A 17,054-nucleotide genomic window follows, 5' to 3' on the forward strand; every position below is an offset into this window, starting at 1 on the left:
TGACTGGCAGCTGAAGTGGAGTTGGCAGGGGGCAGCCTTGGGGGACTGAGCCCTTAACCCGTGGGGTCGGTGGTAACTCTGGGCAGTGAGTGTCAGAATCGGGGTAAATTGTACGACATCCTGTCCATTTCCACCGAGGATCGAATGGCTTGGTGTGGAAAAACCACATATCTGGTGTTAGAAGTGTTGGTGTGAGTATAGTGTACAGGAGAAAGAAGTTTCCTTTATTCATATACTAACATTCACACACACACACACACGCAGCCACTCGTCATTGGGATGAGCAGCCGGGAGGACATTACTTCCAGAGACATACCAATTCTTGGTCAGGCCCAAGGCCAGGTTGCGGAGTACCTAAGAGACACCCTCCCACTTTGACAGCCTCTGGCAAGGGACCCCAGCCTCTGCTACCTGGTTCCAAGGTCTCACTTATGCCACCTCTAACAGCCCTGTTCTTGATTTTGCAGCCAGAGCCCAAAGTTGGAGACCTGATTGAGATTTTCCGCCCTTTCTACAGACACTGGGCCATCTACGTTGGCGATGGATACGTGGTCCACCTGGCACCCCCAAGTAAGGGCGCTGAGGGCCTCCGCTGTGCTGGGGCTGGGAGGAGAGGGAGATGGGCGGCTGTGGGTAACAGGTGACCTCAGCTCCCCGCCTGGTGGCTGGTTCCTGAGTGCTGCGGGGAGGCAATCTGGTGTGAGGCAATGGTTTTCAAACTCTGCCCCTTGGGACCCTAAGGGTTCCCTATAGGGGCTGAGGTGGGCTTCCAAGGGGGTGGCTCTGCTTTTGTGTTTTGTTTTTGTTTTTGTTTTGAGAGAGAGAGAGAGAGAATGTGAGCAGGGGACAGGGGCAGACAGAGAGGGAGAGAGAGAGAATCCCAAACAGGCTCTGAGTTTAGTGCAGAGCCTGACATGGGGCTTGATCCCACAACCCTGAGATCATGACCTGAGCCAAAATCAAGAGTTGGATGCTCAACTGACTGAGCCATGCAGGCGCCCAAAACACATTCAACTCTTTTTTTTTTTTTTTAACGTTTATTTATTTTTGAGACAGAGAGAGACAGAGCATGAGCGGGAAAGGGGCAGAGCGAGGGAGACACAGAATCTGAAACAGGCTCCAGGCTCTGAGCTGTCAGCACGGAGCCCCACGCGGGGCTCGAACTCACGGACCGTGAGATCATGACCTGAGCCAAAGTCGGACGCTCCACCGACTGAGCCACCCAGGCGCCCCAACACACTCAACTCTTAAGTGTAAAGCTCCCTGAGAGAGCATGGGCTTTTGGGCAGCAGGTTCGGTGGCGAACCTAGTTTCTAGTCTTCAGTCTCGGTTTCCTTTTCTGTAAACTGAGGCTAAGAACCCTTCACCGGGAGAATCGTTGTGATGGTCCCCCATCACTTTTCTTACACTTTTTTTTCCGCTTAAACTGAGGTATAACATAAATATAGTAAAGTACAGAAACATAGTATAAAGCGTATGGTCAGTGAATTAAAAAAAAAAAGTCTCCATCCGTGTGACAGTGACGCAGGTCAAGATCTGGAACATTTCCCCTACCCTAAGAGGCTCCCTCTTATCACTGCCCCACCCCCACCCCCAGGGACGATCGCTATTGTAGCTTCTCTTGCCATAAATCAGTTTTGCCTGCTCTAGACCTTCATGTCAGAAGAGCTGCATAGTCTGTGCTCCTTTGTGTCTGGCTTCTTTCCTTCAGCCCGTGAGAGTCATCAGCTTGTGAGGAGCAAGTTCTTTATCATTGCTGGGTGTTTTCTGTTATGTGAATACACCTTGGTTTGCTATCCGTTCTCCCGCTGACGGACATTGGATTGGTTCCAGTGTTCGGCTGCTGTGAACACAGTTGCTGTGGACATTCTTGGACAAGTCTTTTGCCCCCACCCTCCCCCTTCCTCTAACTAATGGCCTCACCCTGTAATTACAGAGAAACCAGAAGTAACCAGAGTATAGGTCATCTTCCCCAGCCCCGGTGAACCAAACCCCCCAATATCTGCACCCATATCATCTGCCTTTTCTTCCGCTAAAATGCAAAAAGTGCCCCTGTCCTAAGGTTTAAAAGGCCAGCCTCTGCATGGGGGTCCTAGACCCCCTCTCTTACTTTCATGAGCACTTTGCTCCTCAAATTCCTCACCTCCTGTATTATCATGGTCCCCCTCTCTACTAGGTTATTCCAACTGGCGTAGAAACCACGGCAATAGCTCTGTTGATGAAATGAACAACGCTCCCCCGCCCTCCCCATGTCTTCTCTAGATAACTCCCTGTAGAGTGAATCTTTGATTGTCTACCATGGCCATCAACGCTTCTTCACTTGCCCGTCCCTCTTCGGTTCCCTCCACTGGGCTGTCTCTTTGTTTAGCCCCCTCCCGAAGTAGCCCTTCTCACAGCTACTGAAAGACCTTTCGCATCTTGACAAAGCTAAAGGTCCATTTTCTCGTCAAAACTTACTAGGCTTCTCTGCAGCATTTGACACGAGCAACCTCTCTCTGGTCTTCACCCAGCACCCGTCTTTCTTCCTCTCTCACTGGGCCCTCCTGTCATGGTCTCCTGTGTGGGTTCTTCATCCTGTCCCATATCCCTCATCCTTACTCTCCCCAGGTGACCTCCTCGGGCCCCTGGCTTCCGGCACTTTCTATTGGTGGATGTTTCCTAAGCCCATACCCGCAGCTTAGGCCTCCCTGCTCAGCTTCAGCCTTGTATATAGCCTCTTGACCACTTGGCATCTCCACTTGGGTGTCCAGTTGGCACATTGAACTTGACACGCCCTGAAAGTCTCCAGTGGATGACACTACCCAGCTTCTGGAGCCCAAAATCCAGGCGTCATCCTCAATCCTTTTCACCCCGCATCTGATCCACCAGGAAAGCTGGTTGCCTTTATCTCCAAGACAGACCCCGGGTCTGATCACTTCTCACCATCTCCACTGTCGTGCCCTGGGGTAAGCTACCGTTCTCTTATCTGAAGCTTCCGGCTGGTCTCTCTGCCTCTCGCCCGCTTGTGGTCCGTCCCTCCTTCCCTGGGCAGCCAGCATGATCATTCTAAAGTATAAAACTGATTATGTTACTTCTCTCCTTAAAATTCCTCCCCCCTCTCAGTTCAAGTTTAATAGAAACAACAAAAGATCAAAAGCGATGCCCCACTACCGTGCAGATCAGTTGGCCTGCCCCATAGCACAGCCTGAGCTGTGACCAGGAAGAAAGGAAGGAAGGCTGGCCCGAGGAAGAAAGGCTGGCCTCCCCAGCCCCTGCAGGAAAGGCCTGTCCTATCCCAGTACCAAATCTAAAGTCTTGTGTTTTAAGCATGACAATAGTACAAAAGAGGTTTTGTTTTCATGGCCGACCACTGCAGCCCGGCCCGAAAATGACCCAGCGCTCGCCTCTGCTTAGAGAATTATTCTTTGCTCTTCTGGACATCGGGCTTGACTGTATCACTGTCAGGCTTTCAGCCAGCTGGGCCCACTCCCCCCATGCTTGTCAGTAAACTGGGAGGCCTGAACTAGTCTCAGAGTCTCATCCACAGAGCGGCCAACAGGGAGGTCATTCACATGATGTGCCGAAGGATTCCTTCATGATCAATGATAAAGAGGCCCCTGAACGAGATGCCTTCATCAGCCTTGAAGACTCCATTGTCCTGAGCGATGGTACCCTAGGGGTGTGATACCTGGGTCCCAGTCCTGGGTATGTGGATCCACGACAGAAATGAGAGTCCACAGAAGCACCAATCACTTGCAATCGAGTTTCTTACATTCTCCCATCCTGTCACTGACAGCAAAGATCTCCGTGGGGGACGTGAAGGTGAAAAGACAAGAGAGTAGAAGAAGAACACAGCGTAGATTTCCCTTTGTGGTCAGAGAGGCTGATGCCTTTGAACTGGTCATCTGGCATAACGGCCGTGGCTTTGTACTTGGGGGCAGGGTGCCCAGTTTTGGCATTTCCTGAAGCCATCTTGCTATCTGCCCCTAACCACTCTCAAGCACCAGAGCTCACCTGGATGCCTCCCCCTTCATGGCACCCTAAGTTGAGTAGGGCAGGTCCCCGGGAGGGGGGGAGGATGAGGAGAAAGTGCCAACCGGGGTGTGGGAGTGCTTCTCACCAGCTCTGAGACAACATGCCAAAGACCAGTTGGGAAGAAGATGCCCCTTAAAATCCTTTTTTTTTTAAATTTGTTTTAAGCTTATTCATTTTTGTGAGAGAGAGACAGAGCATGAGCAGGGGAGGGGCAGAGAGGGGGGTGCAGGACACAGAATCCAAAGCAGGCTCCAGGCTCTGAGCTGTCAGCACAGAGCCCGATGTGGGGCTCGAACTCACGAACTGCGAGATCATGACCTGAGCTGACGTCAGATGCTTAACTGACTGAGCCACCCAGGTGCCCCAATCCTTTTTTTTTTTAAATGTTTATTTTTGAGAGAGAGCAAGAGAGAGAGTGCGAATGAACAGGGGAGGGGCAGAGAGAGAGACAGAGGGTCCGAAGCAGGCTCTGCGCTGACAGCAGAGAGCCTGATGTGGGGCTCGAACTCACCTGAACTGAAGTCGGAGGCCTAACTGACTGAGCCACCCAGCCACCCCCAGATTCTTGATTGGCTTTTCCATGACACATAGAATAAGAGTCAAAGTTTATACTGTGGCCCATGAGGTCCGGTGTGGTCTGGCCTCTGCTTGCCTCTCTGACCCTCACCTTTCTCCCCCCTCCTCCTGGGTCTCTGGATTGCAGCCACACCGGCCTCCCTGCAGCCTCTGGAGCATACCACACTCTTCCTTCTGGAGGCCCTTGCCCTTGCCCTTCCTTTTGCATGTGATGCTCCTTCCTGAATCTCAGCACAGCTGCCTTGCCCCCATCATTCCAGGCTCCACTCGACGCCCATTCCCTGGAGTGGACCTCCCCTTCCCAAGCCTCCCCTCTCCTGTAATCCTCTCCTAGTCATCGTCTCCTGTAATATTTCACCTAATCTAATCCAGAGCATTTTCACTACCTAGAAGTACCTGATTTTGTGTTTTTGCTCCTTATCGGGGTGAGTCCTCTCACTGGAATGTGAGCCACTTGAGGGGAGGCACCCTGTCCAGTTCATGCCACTCTCTCCAGCACCTTGGACAAGGCCCGACACACAGGAGGGCCTCCGTGTTGACTGATTGCACAGTGGATGTACCTGGTGGACAGGAGACAGGGGAGGGCATGGCAGGGATCCTGGGGACAGGTGTGTGTCACGGGTCATTGGGTGGGTGATGCTCCTTTAATGGGAAAAGTTGCTTCCACATGTATCTTCTCATGAGAGCTACGCAGGAATCTTGCCAGATAGGTCAGGACTGACCTCATGCTACTAAGGAAATGGTAGAAATCAGAGTTGGAAGGAAGCATGGAGAACGACCCTAATGATAGTGACAGCTGACACTTGCTGGGCACTCCCCCTGTTCCAGGCACCAGAGAAGTCACCTTACATGGCCAGGTCTGATCATCCTTGCAGCCCCCACTGCAGTACAGTAGGGACAGAGAGGGCTGTTATCGTCTCTGTTCTACAAGGAATTGGAGACTCTGAGAAGTTAAGCACCTTGCCCAAGGTCACACAGCAGAGAGAGGTAGAGGTGGGAGTTGAACTCTGGCTGTCTGACTCTCCATTCTCGGCCTTTAACCATGATGTTATACTGCCCAGTCTGATATTTCCCCCAGTTCGGTCATCAAATGTGTGCCGTACGCATGTGCCCTTTCTATGATGGCTTAATTAATATTTTCTTTTTTTAAAAAAAGATTTGTTTTTAAGTTTATTTATTTTGAGAGAGAGAGAGAGAGCACGAAGAGGGAAGGGACAGAGAGAGAGAGAGAGGGAGAGGGAGAGGGAGAGAGAATCCCAAGCAGGCTCCCTGTTGTCAGCACAGAGCCCGACGCAGGGCTCGATCCCACACACCATGAGATCATGACCTGAGCAGAAAATCAAGAGTTGGATGCTCAGCTGACTGAGCCACCCAGGCATCCTACTTAATTAATATTTTCTTTAATGGCTAACTTAAAATTTTTTTTTAATGTTTATTTATTTTTGAGAGACAGAACGCGCGAGCAGGGGAGGGACAGAGAGAGAGGGAGACGCAGAATCGGAAGCAGGCTCCAGGCTCCGAGCCGTCAGCGCACAGCCTGACGTGGGGCTCGAACTCACGAACCGTGAGATTATGACCTGAGCCGAAGTCCGACGCTTGACCAGCTGAGCCACCAGGCGCCCCTTTAATGGACTGACTTTAAAAACAGAAATTAATCCTTTGAAAAGGACCTTTAAATTACGATGTGTGTTTGGGTGTCAGTTTTGGTATGTATCTGGAGACTCCCACCGTGTTGGCTCAGCAAAATGAAGTGACAGGTCGGGACCACTCAGCGATGGAGCCAGAATGAGTCTCATTATCAGCCAGGGCCCTATTGTACCACCCACCAGGGTACCCACCTCTTTTATTTACTCCAATGGCTCCCTCAAACACCTCCTGCCCTATTGGTAGCCAGTCTGAACTCCCCTGGTTTTCTAAATTCTCAGGATACTACTCAGGGCAGAGGGGTTTAGTCCTCTTTGGAAAGCCCAAGCAGCGTAGGACCTGGAATCTGATCAGCCCCTCCTGGCATTGCTTGTTGCTGTCACACGGTGTCACAGTGGAAGACAGTTCCCGCCCAGCCTAACAGGGTGCGTCCCCTGCCAGGAGGAGCCTTGGAGATCCGATCCCAGCAGGGCCACAGAGGCCCTCTGAGAGAGACTGGGTCCCTCCGGGGTCCACCTCTTTGGTGTGCACCCGCTTTTTCAGCCGTCGTACGCAAAGCACGCTCGCACTGTGTAGGTTGGCCGCCTTGGGGGGAGATGGCCAGTCTCTGTGCTGACATCAGCCTCCCCTCCCCACCCTCCTGGTCCTTGTATTGACCCTAGACTGCCTTTCTTTGAGGCAGTTTTATGGTTTTAAAAATGTCTAATGTTTATTTTTGAGAGAGAGAGGGAGGGAGGGAGGGGCAGAGAGAGAGGGAGACACGGAATCTGAAGCAGGCTCCAGGCTCTGAGCTGTCGGCACAGAGCCCGACGCAGGGCCCGAACCCACAGACCGCAAGATCATGACCTGAGCCGAAGTTGGATGCTTAACCGACTGAGCCACGCAGGCGCCCCTATTTTTTTTAAATTAAAGTATAGTTGACACACGATGTTGCATTAGCTTCAGGTGTGCAGTGAAGGGACAAGGCTGTCCGTTCCGCTGTGCTCACCGCAAGTCTAGACGCCATCCGCCCCCATAAGAGGCTACTACGGCATCCCTAATGACACTCCCTGTGCTGTGCCTTTTATCCCCATGACTTCCTCACCCCGTAACTGGAAGCCTGTACCTCCCACTCCCACCCCACCCCTGCTCCTCCCTCTCTGGCGACCACCGTTTCATTCTCTGTCTTATGGGTCTGTTTCTGCATTTCGTTTATTTCTTTAGTCATTTGTTTCGTTTTTTAAGTTCCACATGTAAGTGAAATTATACGGTATCCATCTTTCCCTGACATCTTTTCGTCTGACTTCTTTCGCTTTGCGTTAATACCCTCAAGCTCCACCCGTGTGGTTGCAAATAGCAAGACCTCATCCTTTTTTGTGGCTGAGTAATATTCCACAGGCAGTTTAATTTCTGGAGCTTTGGTGTCCCTTCCAGGCCCTCAGCCTCGGCCGGGGCCGTGCCAGTGCACCCAGTGGGCCTCCCTGGCACCACGTCTCGAGGAACCGCTTCCAGAAGTCTGGGAGCTACAGATCCACCTTTTCTGCAGTAATCAGCCTTGTATTTGTCCCAGGAACGCATCCCTGCTGGACTCCCAGAAGGGTCATACTCTATTCCCCTAGGGAGATGGCTGTGCTCAGGGCCCATATTTGCACAGCCAACAGGGCCCCTGAGGAGTCACGGGGTGTAGAAGGTCAGCTTCTCTGGGTCCAAAAAAAAAAAAAAAAAAAAAAAATCACAACAAATCCCAAAACTTGACCACTCCACATTTCAGATAAGGAAACCGGGGCCCAGAGACCGCAAGTACCTTCTCCAAAGCCACACAGCAGGTGTCTGGCCCTGCTCCCCGTTCCCTCCCACATCTGCTCACGCTCTTGTGGATGGTGCCAAGGGCCTGTGGACGGACCCCGACGGGTCTGCCCGGGACCGATCCCTCTGTCTCCTCTTGGTGAACCCTCAGGTGAAATGGCGGGAGCGGGCGCGGCCAGCATCATGTCCACCCTGACTGAGAAGGCCGTGGTGAAAAAAGAGCTGCTGGATGACGTGGTCGGGAGAGACAGGTACCAGGTCAATAACAAACACGATGACAAGTACTCGCCGCTGCCTCCCAGCAAGATCGTCCAGCAGGCGGAGCAGCTGGTGGGCCAGGAGCTGCCCTACTCGCTGCCCTGTGAGAACTGCGAGCACTTTGTGAACGAGCTGCGCTACGGAGTCGCCCGCAGCGATCAGGTGTGTCCCCAGCCTGTGTCCCCATCCCCCGGAGCCGGGCCATTCCCTCAGCTGACTGTGGCTGGGCGTCAGGCACAAAGACGATGAAGCAGTTGAGGCAGAATCCCTGCCGTCGTCAGCCGCTGCCTTGATGGAATCCTGTGTTTTGAATAACCTTCTTCTTTTTTTTTTTAAGTTTATTTATTTATTTATTTTGAGAGAGGAGAGCACAAGTGGGGGAGGGGCAGGGAGAGAGAGAGGGAGAAACCCAAGCAGGCTCTGCACTGTCCGCGCAGAGCCCGACACGGGGCTCGAACTCACGAACCGTGAGATCATGACCTGAGCCACCCAGGGGCCCCAACACTATTCTTCTTTTATCCACTTAGAACTTTGCTAAGAGTGAAGAAAGCGCACGGTAGAATTTTCCTGTGCCCAGGAATAATTCTGGGGCTTCGCGCGGGGGAGCCGTGTAGTCTAACCGGCTAATTTTCTGTGCTCTAACAGAATTTCAGTCTGTCCGCTTAAAAAAACAAAAAGGCAGATTTCTTCGCCTTTCTAACGCGGGACAGCTTTTTCTGTTTCATGCTGTTCTCCTTGAAGACCTGTGTGTGCTCACACCATGTGGCCCTTTTTCGTGATCAGAGCTCCCATAATTCAGCGCGGAGCCTGGGCTCACCCAGCAGCCCCGCGACTAGGAAATGCTCGGTGGTGGTCGTAGTGCTGACTCTCTCAGGCTGGTCACTACCCGCCCCCCCCCCCATCCCCCGTAAAATGTGCACTATCAGAACTAACTAGAGACCACTTTCTTGCATTTGATGATACCCTTTGATGCCTCACGGACCACGCTCGCAGTCAGGCTATTGTGGTTTTTCTTGACAAAGTACCTTTTGTCCGAAGCCGCTGCCTCAGCATTTGCCCTCACTCTGTGAGGTTCTGTAGAGAACTGGGGGCGCATTGTGCCTCCTGCATCATCTGAAACTGTTTGTCCCACCCGGACAGATCCGTTGAGCGAGGAAAACGCTGGGGACAAGTGCTTTCGGGCAGGTTCCGTAACAGAGAAGCACAGCTGTCACAAGGCCATGCCGGATTTCCTCCAGGAGGAAGGCTAAAGGTTGGCTTGTAGGCAAATGTCAGGTCAGCAGCTTCATGCGGACTCCGTCATCACGCCTTCTGGCTGCTGGGAACGGTGGTTCTGGGTACCACGCTGGTGACGTCAGTGATGCGGGCGTATTTCCTGACACCGCGCACAGCTATGGTGGGTCCATTTATGGCCCACGTAAGCCTGGGCAGCACCAAGATGTATATATTTTTCACCATCGAAGACCTCCAAGTTCTTCTCTCCAGGGGGTCATGTAGGAGTTTGGGCAGCCACAGCATCCAATCCAGGCAACCTGTGAGCTTAGGCGGCAAGGGCATCGTCGACCGTGTTGGGTAAGCGTGTTCGTTTTGGGTATCAAGTTCATAGTTTCCATCCTTTTTATTCCTGCAATTTTTGGCACGTTGTCTTCATTGGACTTCTTGGCATAAAAGCGAGGATCGAAAATCGTGGTCTTTGCTGTCCCTGGTTCTGCTTCAACACCTGACTTAGTTTGTGGGTGAGATTTCTTGATCCCTGTTCATGATGCTTTTTCCTGCCTTCGTTGGGAAAAAGCACAGTTTTGCTGATTTGGGGCATTGTGTCTTCACTGGGGACAGTGGCTGTGAGCAGAAGGGAGGGCTGGCTCTCCCTTTGCTTTGTCATGGGAGCCCGTGCCCCCAGAGTTGCGCCTGGATAGTGCTGGAAATGGGAAGAGGCCGAACTTTCTCACGGTTTCTTGCTGATCTGAATTGTTTCCGCTGAGTTTGTTACCTTCAGTGTTGCTGCTGCACCTGATAACATGTGAAGGGCGGAACGGTGGCTGTGAGGACACGGTGGCTTAGAAGCTGGGAAAGAAACTGGGGAAAGGGCCACTGGATACATTGGCTCTGCAGCCGGAGTGTACATTAGGGCAACTGACTTCCGTGTTGGGGTGTTTTTTTTTTTTAATGTGTATTTATTTATTTTGAGAGAGAGAGAGCAGGGGAGGAGCAGAGAAAGAGGGAGAGAGAGAGAATCCCAAGCAGGCTCTGTGCTGTCACTGCAGAGCCCAATGCGGGATTCGAACCCATGAACCATGAGATCATGACCTGAGCAGGAACCGAAAGTTGGACATGCAACCGACTGAGCCACCCCGGTGCCCCTTGGGGGTGTTTTCTAAGCTTCAGAGTACATCCTCAACACTCACTAACAGAGGCTTTTTATCGACACCGAAACGAAGGTCTTGACATCCATAGAGCTCATCTATGGCCACCATGTTTCAGCTCAGTGGCAGACTGTCGGGTTCTCGAATTATACAAGGAGAGTGCTGTGCACATCAAATGGACTTGAATGTTGAGGTGAAAACAGAGCTGGGGACAGCAGATCTAATTCCTGAAAGCTTATTGGAGGTAGACAGAGTCCTGTCGTCTGGAACACCAATAGCAAAGCTGAGTGCACTCTTAGGCACTTGAGACAAACCAGGTTGAAGGGCAGAGGTCAGAGGTAAGGGGAAGGTTTCCAACAAAGTGAAGGATGAATCTGAGCTGTGTGTGTGTGTGTGTGTGTGTGTGTGTGTGTGTGTGTGTGCGCGCGTGCGTGCAGGCATGCAGGAGCTCTCAGTGACCCCGTCACAAAGCCAGACTATCACAACAGCAATCATTTAACCACATGCTTCTGTTCGATCAGTGTAACACATAGTTGTCTGTGTGATGCGTCAGTGACGTTTTCCCGTGGCTCTTTGCTGGGATGTCACGTGTGTGTCTTCCTGAAATGCCCATAGTCTTTGCCTCACCTACGGGATGGCTTCCCCATCACCTTCCTGCCTTTCAAGTCTTGTAGACATGGCGTCGGCATTCCAAGTGGGTGCAGAAGGGTTTTGCGGCAGGTTTCTGAGCTAACTGTGGTTGCCTCTATTTTTTTGTCTTTTGTTGTTGTTGTTTCTGGAGAAGTCTTTGAAATTTAATTTTTAATCTTTCCAAGTAATGCATGCACACAATTTGTAAAGACAGCCAGGGCTCAGGGTACCCTACCCCACACCTCTCTACTCCTCCCCATCCCCCCCAGCAGCCACTCTTCTCTCTTTGAGTTTGGCATTTACCTATTTCTGAATTTCTTGTATTATATTTCTTCTTATTATTTTAATGTTTATTTAGTTTTGAGACAGAGAGACAGAGAGAGAGAGAGAGAGAGAGAAACAGGACATGAATGGGGGAGGGACAGAGGGAGAGGGAGACAGAATCTGAAGTAGCTCCAGGCTCCAAACTGTCAGCACAGAGCCCGACGCAGGGCTTGAGCTCACCAACCGTGACATCATGACCTGAGCTGAAGTTGGACACTTAACCAACTGAGCCACCCAGGCTCCCCATTATTTAAAAATTTTTAAAAACTAAGTTTATTTATTTATTTTGAGAGAGAGAGAGTGAGCGGGGCAGGGGCAGAGAGGGGGGGGGAGGGGCAGAGAGAGAGGGAGAGAGAGAGAGACTTCCAAGCAGGCTCCATGTCACAGCGTGGAGCCCAACATGGGCCTTGAACTCACGAACCATGAGATCGTGACCTGAGCCGAAACCAAGAGTTGGACCCTTAAACCGACGGAGCTCCCCAGGCGCCCCAGGGTTTCCTTTTTCCTCGAAGATAATTATTATCTCCTTTCATTGCTTAGTTTTCCTTGTACCTATTGTCCGTTCTCCCCACACTGTCTGATTAGCCCTCAGTACAGTTCCCCACAAGGGAAATCATGTCCAAGTAATCTATCAGTTCTAGGATGTTCTCTTTGGACACATGCATCCCCGAGATGGCCATTCTGCCGTCAGTGCTGGTTGGCTCTTGGCTGACCGCATGGTTTTACCCCAGGATTTCCCTTTGCTGTCTTCCTTGGGATTTCCTTTGCCTTTCTCTTGGATCGGATACCCTGGTTCCATGATCTCTTCATTTCTTATTTCTCGGATTTTCCCTTAATTTACGTAGACCACGTCCCTCAGAAGTTGCTTTAGGTTCGAAAGACAGTACATGAGATAACGGGGATGCTGAGGCACACCGCTCTTATCTGGTTACTGTAGAAGCTTCCTCTGGCTGCCGTCACAAATTACCACAAATTTAGTAGCTTAAAACAACCCAGAGTTACTGCCTTCCCGTCGTGGAGGTGAGAGGTCTAAAAATGGTTTCACTGGGCTAAAATCAAGGTGCCAGCAGGGCTGTGTTCTTTTCTGGCGATTCCGGGAGAGAATCTATTTTCTTGCTTTTCTGGCTTCTAGAGGCTTCCTGCGCTGTTCGGCTTGAAGCCCGTCCTCCGCGTTCAAAATCAGCAATTGTTGATTGAGCCTTTCTCACATTGCATGACGCTGACTCTTCTGATGCCCTCTTCCATCTTGTAAGGAACTTCATGGTTACACTTTGGAGCCCACGTGGGTAACCCAGGGTTAGCTCCCCTTTTTAGGGTAAGTTGACTAGCAGCCTAATTCTATCTGTACTCTTAGTTCTCTCTCGCCATGTAGCACAATATACTTACAGGTTCCTGGAATTAGGACATGGACGTCTTCAGGGGGCCATATTTCTGCCTCCCGGTTACTCTCTACAGCTGGCACAAGGCTGTTGTCCCGGGGATCTCCCCTCCCCATCATTCTGGAGAAATTCTCTTCTGTCCACTTTCGTAACGGAGCACCCCCTCTTCTGCACCTCGTGTCTTCTTTCGTGATTTACTCCCTTGTTCTGGTGGGAACCTTCTTTAGCAGCTTCTTGAAAAAGGATGTACGGAAGGTACATTTTTGAAAACGCTGTGTTTCTGAATTCTTTTGTTTTACCCTTGCACCTGATTTGATAGTTTGGATACGGAATTTCTAGTTTAGAAATTGTTTTACTCTAGAATTTTGGAGGCAATATTCCATTGTCTTCTTGCTTCCGGAATTGCTTTGGAGAAATCTAAAGCGATCCCAACTCTTGATCTCTTGATCTTTCCTCTCTTTCCTGTTTTTCTTCCCTGTGCTAGCATTTGGAGTATCTTTTCTTTCCCCAATTTTCTTTATTATTATTATTATTATTATTATTATTTTAATATTGAGAGAGAGAGAGAGCACTAGTGGGGGAGAGGGGCAGAAGGAGAGAGGGAGAGAGAATTCCAAGCAGGCTCCATGCTCAGCCCAGAGCCCAAAGCGGGGGCTCGATCCCACGACCCTGGGATCATGACCTGAGCTGAAATCAAGAGTCGGACGCTCAACCCACTGAGCCACCCAAGTGCCTCTCTTTACCCAGTTTTCTAAAATTTCACAGTCGTGTGCCTTGGGGTGGGTCTATGTTTATCCATCATGATGGGCCTCAGAACACCATTTCCATCTGAAAACCTGCCTCCCTTAGTCCATGGATTATTTCATTGTTGATTCTCCTCTGTGTTTCCTGTATTATCTCTTTCTGGAACGTCTATTATTCAGATATTGGCCTGCCTGGATTATTCCCTCTTGTTTCCTTTGGCTTCTGTTTTCTTTGTCTTCATCTTTTTGCTCTTTTTAAAAAAAAAAAAAAACTTTTTTTTTCTGAGAGATTTCCTCAACTTTATCTTTCAAACTTTCTGTTGAGTCTGTCATTTCCATTGTGCTTTCTAAGAATTGTTTTTATTCTCTCAATATTCTATTATTTGTTATAGCACCGTGTGTTATTTATTGGATGCACTACGTCCTCTTATTCTCTAGCGATCATTTTTTAAAGATGTTTTCTTTCCTAGATACGGTTTCTGGGTGCCTGGGTGGCTCATTCGGCTAAGCGTCCTCTTGATTTCAGCTTGGGTCGTGATCTCACGGTTCGTGGGTTCGAGCCCCACATCAGGCTCCGTGCTGACAGTGTGGAGCCTGCTTGAGATTCTCCCTCTCCCTCTCTCTCTCTCTGCCCCTCCCCTGCTCTCTCTCTGTCTCAAAATAAATAAATAAACTTTAAAAAACTAAACCTCGTTATTAAAAATAGATATGGTTTCTGGTTCCCCAGATTGCTTTTTGTTGGTTTTGCTCTCTGTCTCCTGTTTCAGAGTCTTCCTCAGATGTCTGGTATCCTGGTCGTATGCTCATGACTCAGGGTGGGTGGTTTCCTACAGAATGGAAATTCTGAGTGAACTGAGAGGGGACAGTGGCTTGCTGACTTTGAGTTTCACTTCTGGGTGACATAGGTGGACAGTCTGTTGGGGAATCTTCATATTGGTATCTTTTGTTTCTACTTGGGCTGGTCAGATTCCCCAGGAAAGTTTTCCTGACTCGTGTGTGATGGATCAAGTTCTGGGAGCAGAGAGGGGCAGGAGGGCCAAGGGTCTCACCTTTAGCATGTTTCTGGTCTCTTCATCCCTTGTTTTGGGCACATCCTCATGTGTGCTTCTGGATTTCCAGAAGGCCCCCAAGTCTTCTGTTTCACCGTCTGCAGAGAATAAACTTTCAGACTTCCGCTGTGGTTAAGGAGGGGTCCAGGGACCTAGCCGCAGAGCTCTCTCTCCTGTTTCCGGAGGTATTTGACATTGCCAATAGGTGATCTTTCCTGAGGATCCTGTTGTACAACTCGGCTGGATCCTCAACTTTTCCTGCTGCCGCCTTAGAATGTAGAGTTCTGTGGGTCCCTTGTGGAATTATGCCTAAAACAAGTGCCTTCCTTTTGGTTAAGTGTCAGGAGAGAGTGAAATTTGACACACGTTCACTTTTTACCCCGAAATCTACTCTGACTTTTGCGGCACTTTTTCCCCCCCCCTAGTACAAGCAATACAAGTCAGCAATCCTAATAAAGTATAACATCACTACTGCTCATAGTCGGGGGCTCATATAAGAACTCGTAGAGAGCATCTCTGTGCCTGGCAGAACTGGGCACGGGGGTGCAGCCAGGCACAAGGCAAGGGAGACGGGCGAGGTCCTGGCTCTCATGAAGGTCAAGGTTGGCATACTGACCATTCAACACGAGTTCCTGCCCCGCTTTGCACTCGCTTCAAGGGCTCCCCGCAGCCACCCGGGCTTCGCCGCCCTGCCCTTCGCACAACCGCGCTCTGAGGGTTTATGTGCTTTCAATACCCACAGAGTGAATCGAGTCGCCCTTAGGCCCATGTGCGTTCCTGGCCAGCTGGCTCCATCCATCTGTTCTTTCCCCATCCAGCCCTCTTCTCCCCATTTCCCTGCCAATATCCGTTGACTCCCGAGTTTGTCGAGTGGGCCAAGGGGCATGTGAGCCTCCCGGAGCGGAGCGTTCTTGTCGCAGGTACGGCCTGCACGCGGAGTCCCCGCAGAATCTGATCTCCCCTCCACTCTCTTGCAGGTCAGAGACGCCATGGTGGCGGCTGGCATCGCCGGCGTGGGCTTGGCCGCCGTGGGCCTCATCGGAGTCATGTTCTCCAGAAACAAGCGGCAGAAGCAATGAGTGGGAAGGGACCGTCCCAGCAGCAGTGACTTTTGTACACTCAGGGGGTCTTGTCGGGCCGGAGGTGTTGAGGTTTCGGTTTGCGGATTTCATGCTGTTTGATGATAAGGCTTATTTTCGCAGGATAAAATAAAGCCCAGTGAGGGAGGATTTTGCTGGAGGAAATACAGCAGGAGCTGCCTGGTGTGAAGTGTGTCGAGCGCACAGCTGGGCCCTGGACCCTCTGGTGGTCTTCCCTGCCTTTGTCTTTGCCGGCTGCGTTCTTCCTCTTGCAGGAAACAGGCCGACTCCTGAGCTCAAGTAATGGGCATCTCGGGTTGTGGGGAGACAGGCGAGCAGCCGGGGAGACGGACAGATGGACGTGACTGATGCGCGAGGACGGGACCCTTGGCCTGGAACTAGACCCGGGACGGCTTCTTCCGGGGCTCAGCAGCCGAGGTCTGCGGGTGGTCAGTGGAGCCAAAGCCCAAACCAAAGCCCGAACCAAACCTCTGCCCGAAGGAAACTCGGTGTGTGCTCTCACCGATGTTGTGAAAACCCCCCTCGTCTCCCCCTGCTCCCCACACCTTTCCTCTGCCTTGTCGCCCCCAGCCCCCCGCGCCCCCTTTTCCTGGCCACTCGGGCTGGCCGTGTCCCCCGAGTCTCGGATCTCGCAGCCCTCCTGCGGCCCCCTCTTCCCGTGGCCCCTCCGCTCCACGCCCCCCATCCACGGTGGCTCTCAGCTTTCACGCCCAGCCTGCTGCTTGGCCAGTCAGCCCTGCCCACGGGGCCGGGTCACAGGGAAGCCTCAGACGCCGGCTGCGGCTGCCCCCACGACCGGTCTCCCCTGGGGACGAGGCACCACCTTCTGTGGCTTGAGGTCTGCCGCTGCTGCTGGCCGGACTTGGCAGGTGTTCAGAGGGGCCACTTGTCTGCAGGGGGGCCTTCGTGGCTTCCTCAGAAGTACTCTGCTGGGGCCAAGAGGCCTGCCCTCCACAGGGCAAGGCTTCCCCATCTGGTTGCAGATCTGTCCTTTTGTCGGCCCTGCTTGCCCGGAGACCTTCGTCTGTCAGACTCCCGGACGGGACTTGCCCGTGGCTCCCTGCCAGCTCCCTCCTGCTTGGCCGAGATCCAGTCCAGGGTCAACTCGTGCCCACCCACACCCCAGCGTAGAGATGAGAATAGTTGTCTCCCAGTGTGGTTTTCTTTGTGTCTCAGCTCTGCTGATGTA

At 51.6% G+C, this 17,054-nt stretch overlaps 1 protein-coding gene and 1 pseudogene across 3 annotated transcripts in view; one reads left to right on the forward strand and one right to left on the reverse strand.

The window, feature by feature from the left end:
* Nucleotides 1-16,013, forward strand: part of LOC106981727 (phospholipase A and acyltransferase 3-like) — a 36,775-nt gene extending 20,762 nt beyond the window's left edge. For all 3 annotated transcript variants that reach the window (XM_027045684.2, XM_027045685.2, XM_027045686.2), the window contains exons 3-5: nucleotides 468-570; nucleotides 8,171-8,439; nucleotides 15,743-16,013. In XM_027045684.2, coding sequence (XP_026901485.1) covers nucleotides 468-570; nucleotides 8,171-8,439; nucleotides 15,743-15,844 — 474 coding nt within the window. In that variant the 3' untranslated portion in view covers nucleotides 15,845-16,013. The remainder of the gene's footprint in view (nucleotides 1-467; nucleotides 571-8,170; nucleotides 8,440-15,742) is intronic.
* On the reverse strand, nucleotides 3,099-4,214 carry LOC113595508 (peroxiredoxin-1-like; annotated as a pseudogene).
* Nucleotides 16,014-17,054: the final 1,041 nt, after the last annotated feature.

This window comes from Acinonyx jubatus, chromosome D1 (genome assembly GCF_027475565.1).
Source record: "Acinonyx jubatus isolate Ajub_Pintada_27869175 chromosome D1, VMU_Ajub_asm_v1.0, whole genome shotgun sequence".
Taxonomy (NCBI): Eukaryota; Metazoa; Chordata; class Mammalia; order Carnivora; family Felidae; genus Acinonyx; species Acinonyx jubatus.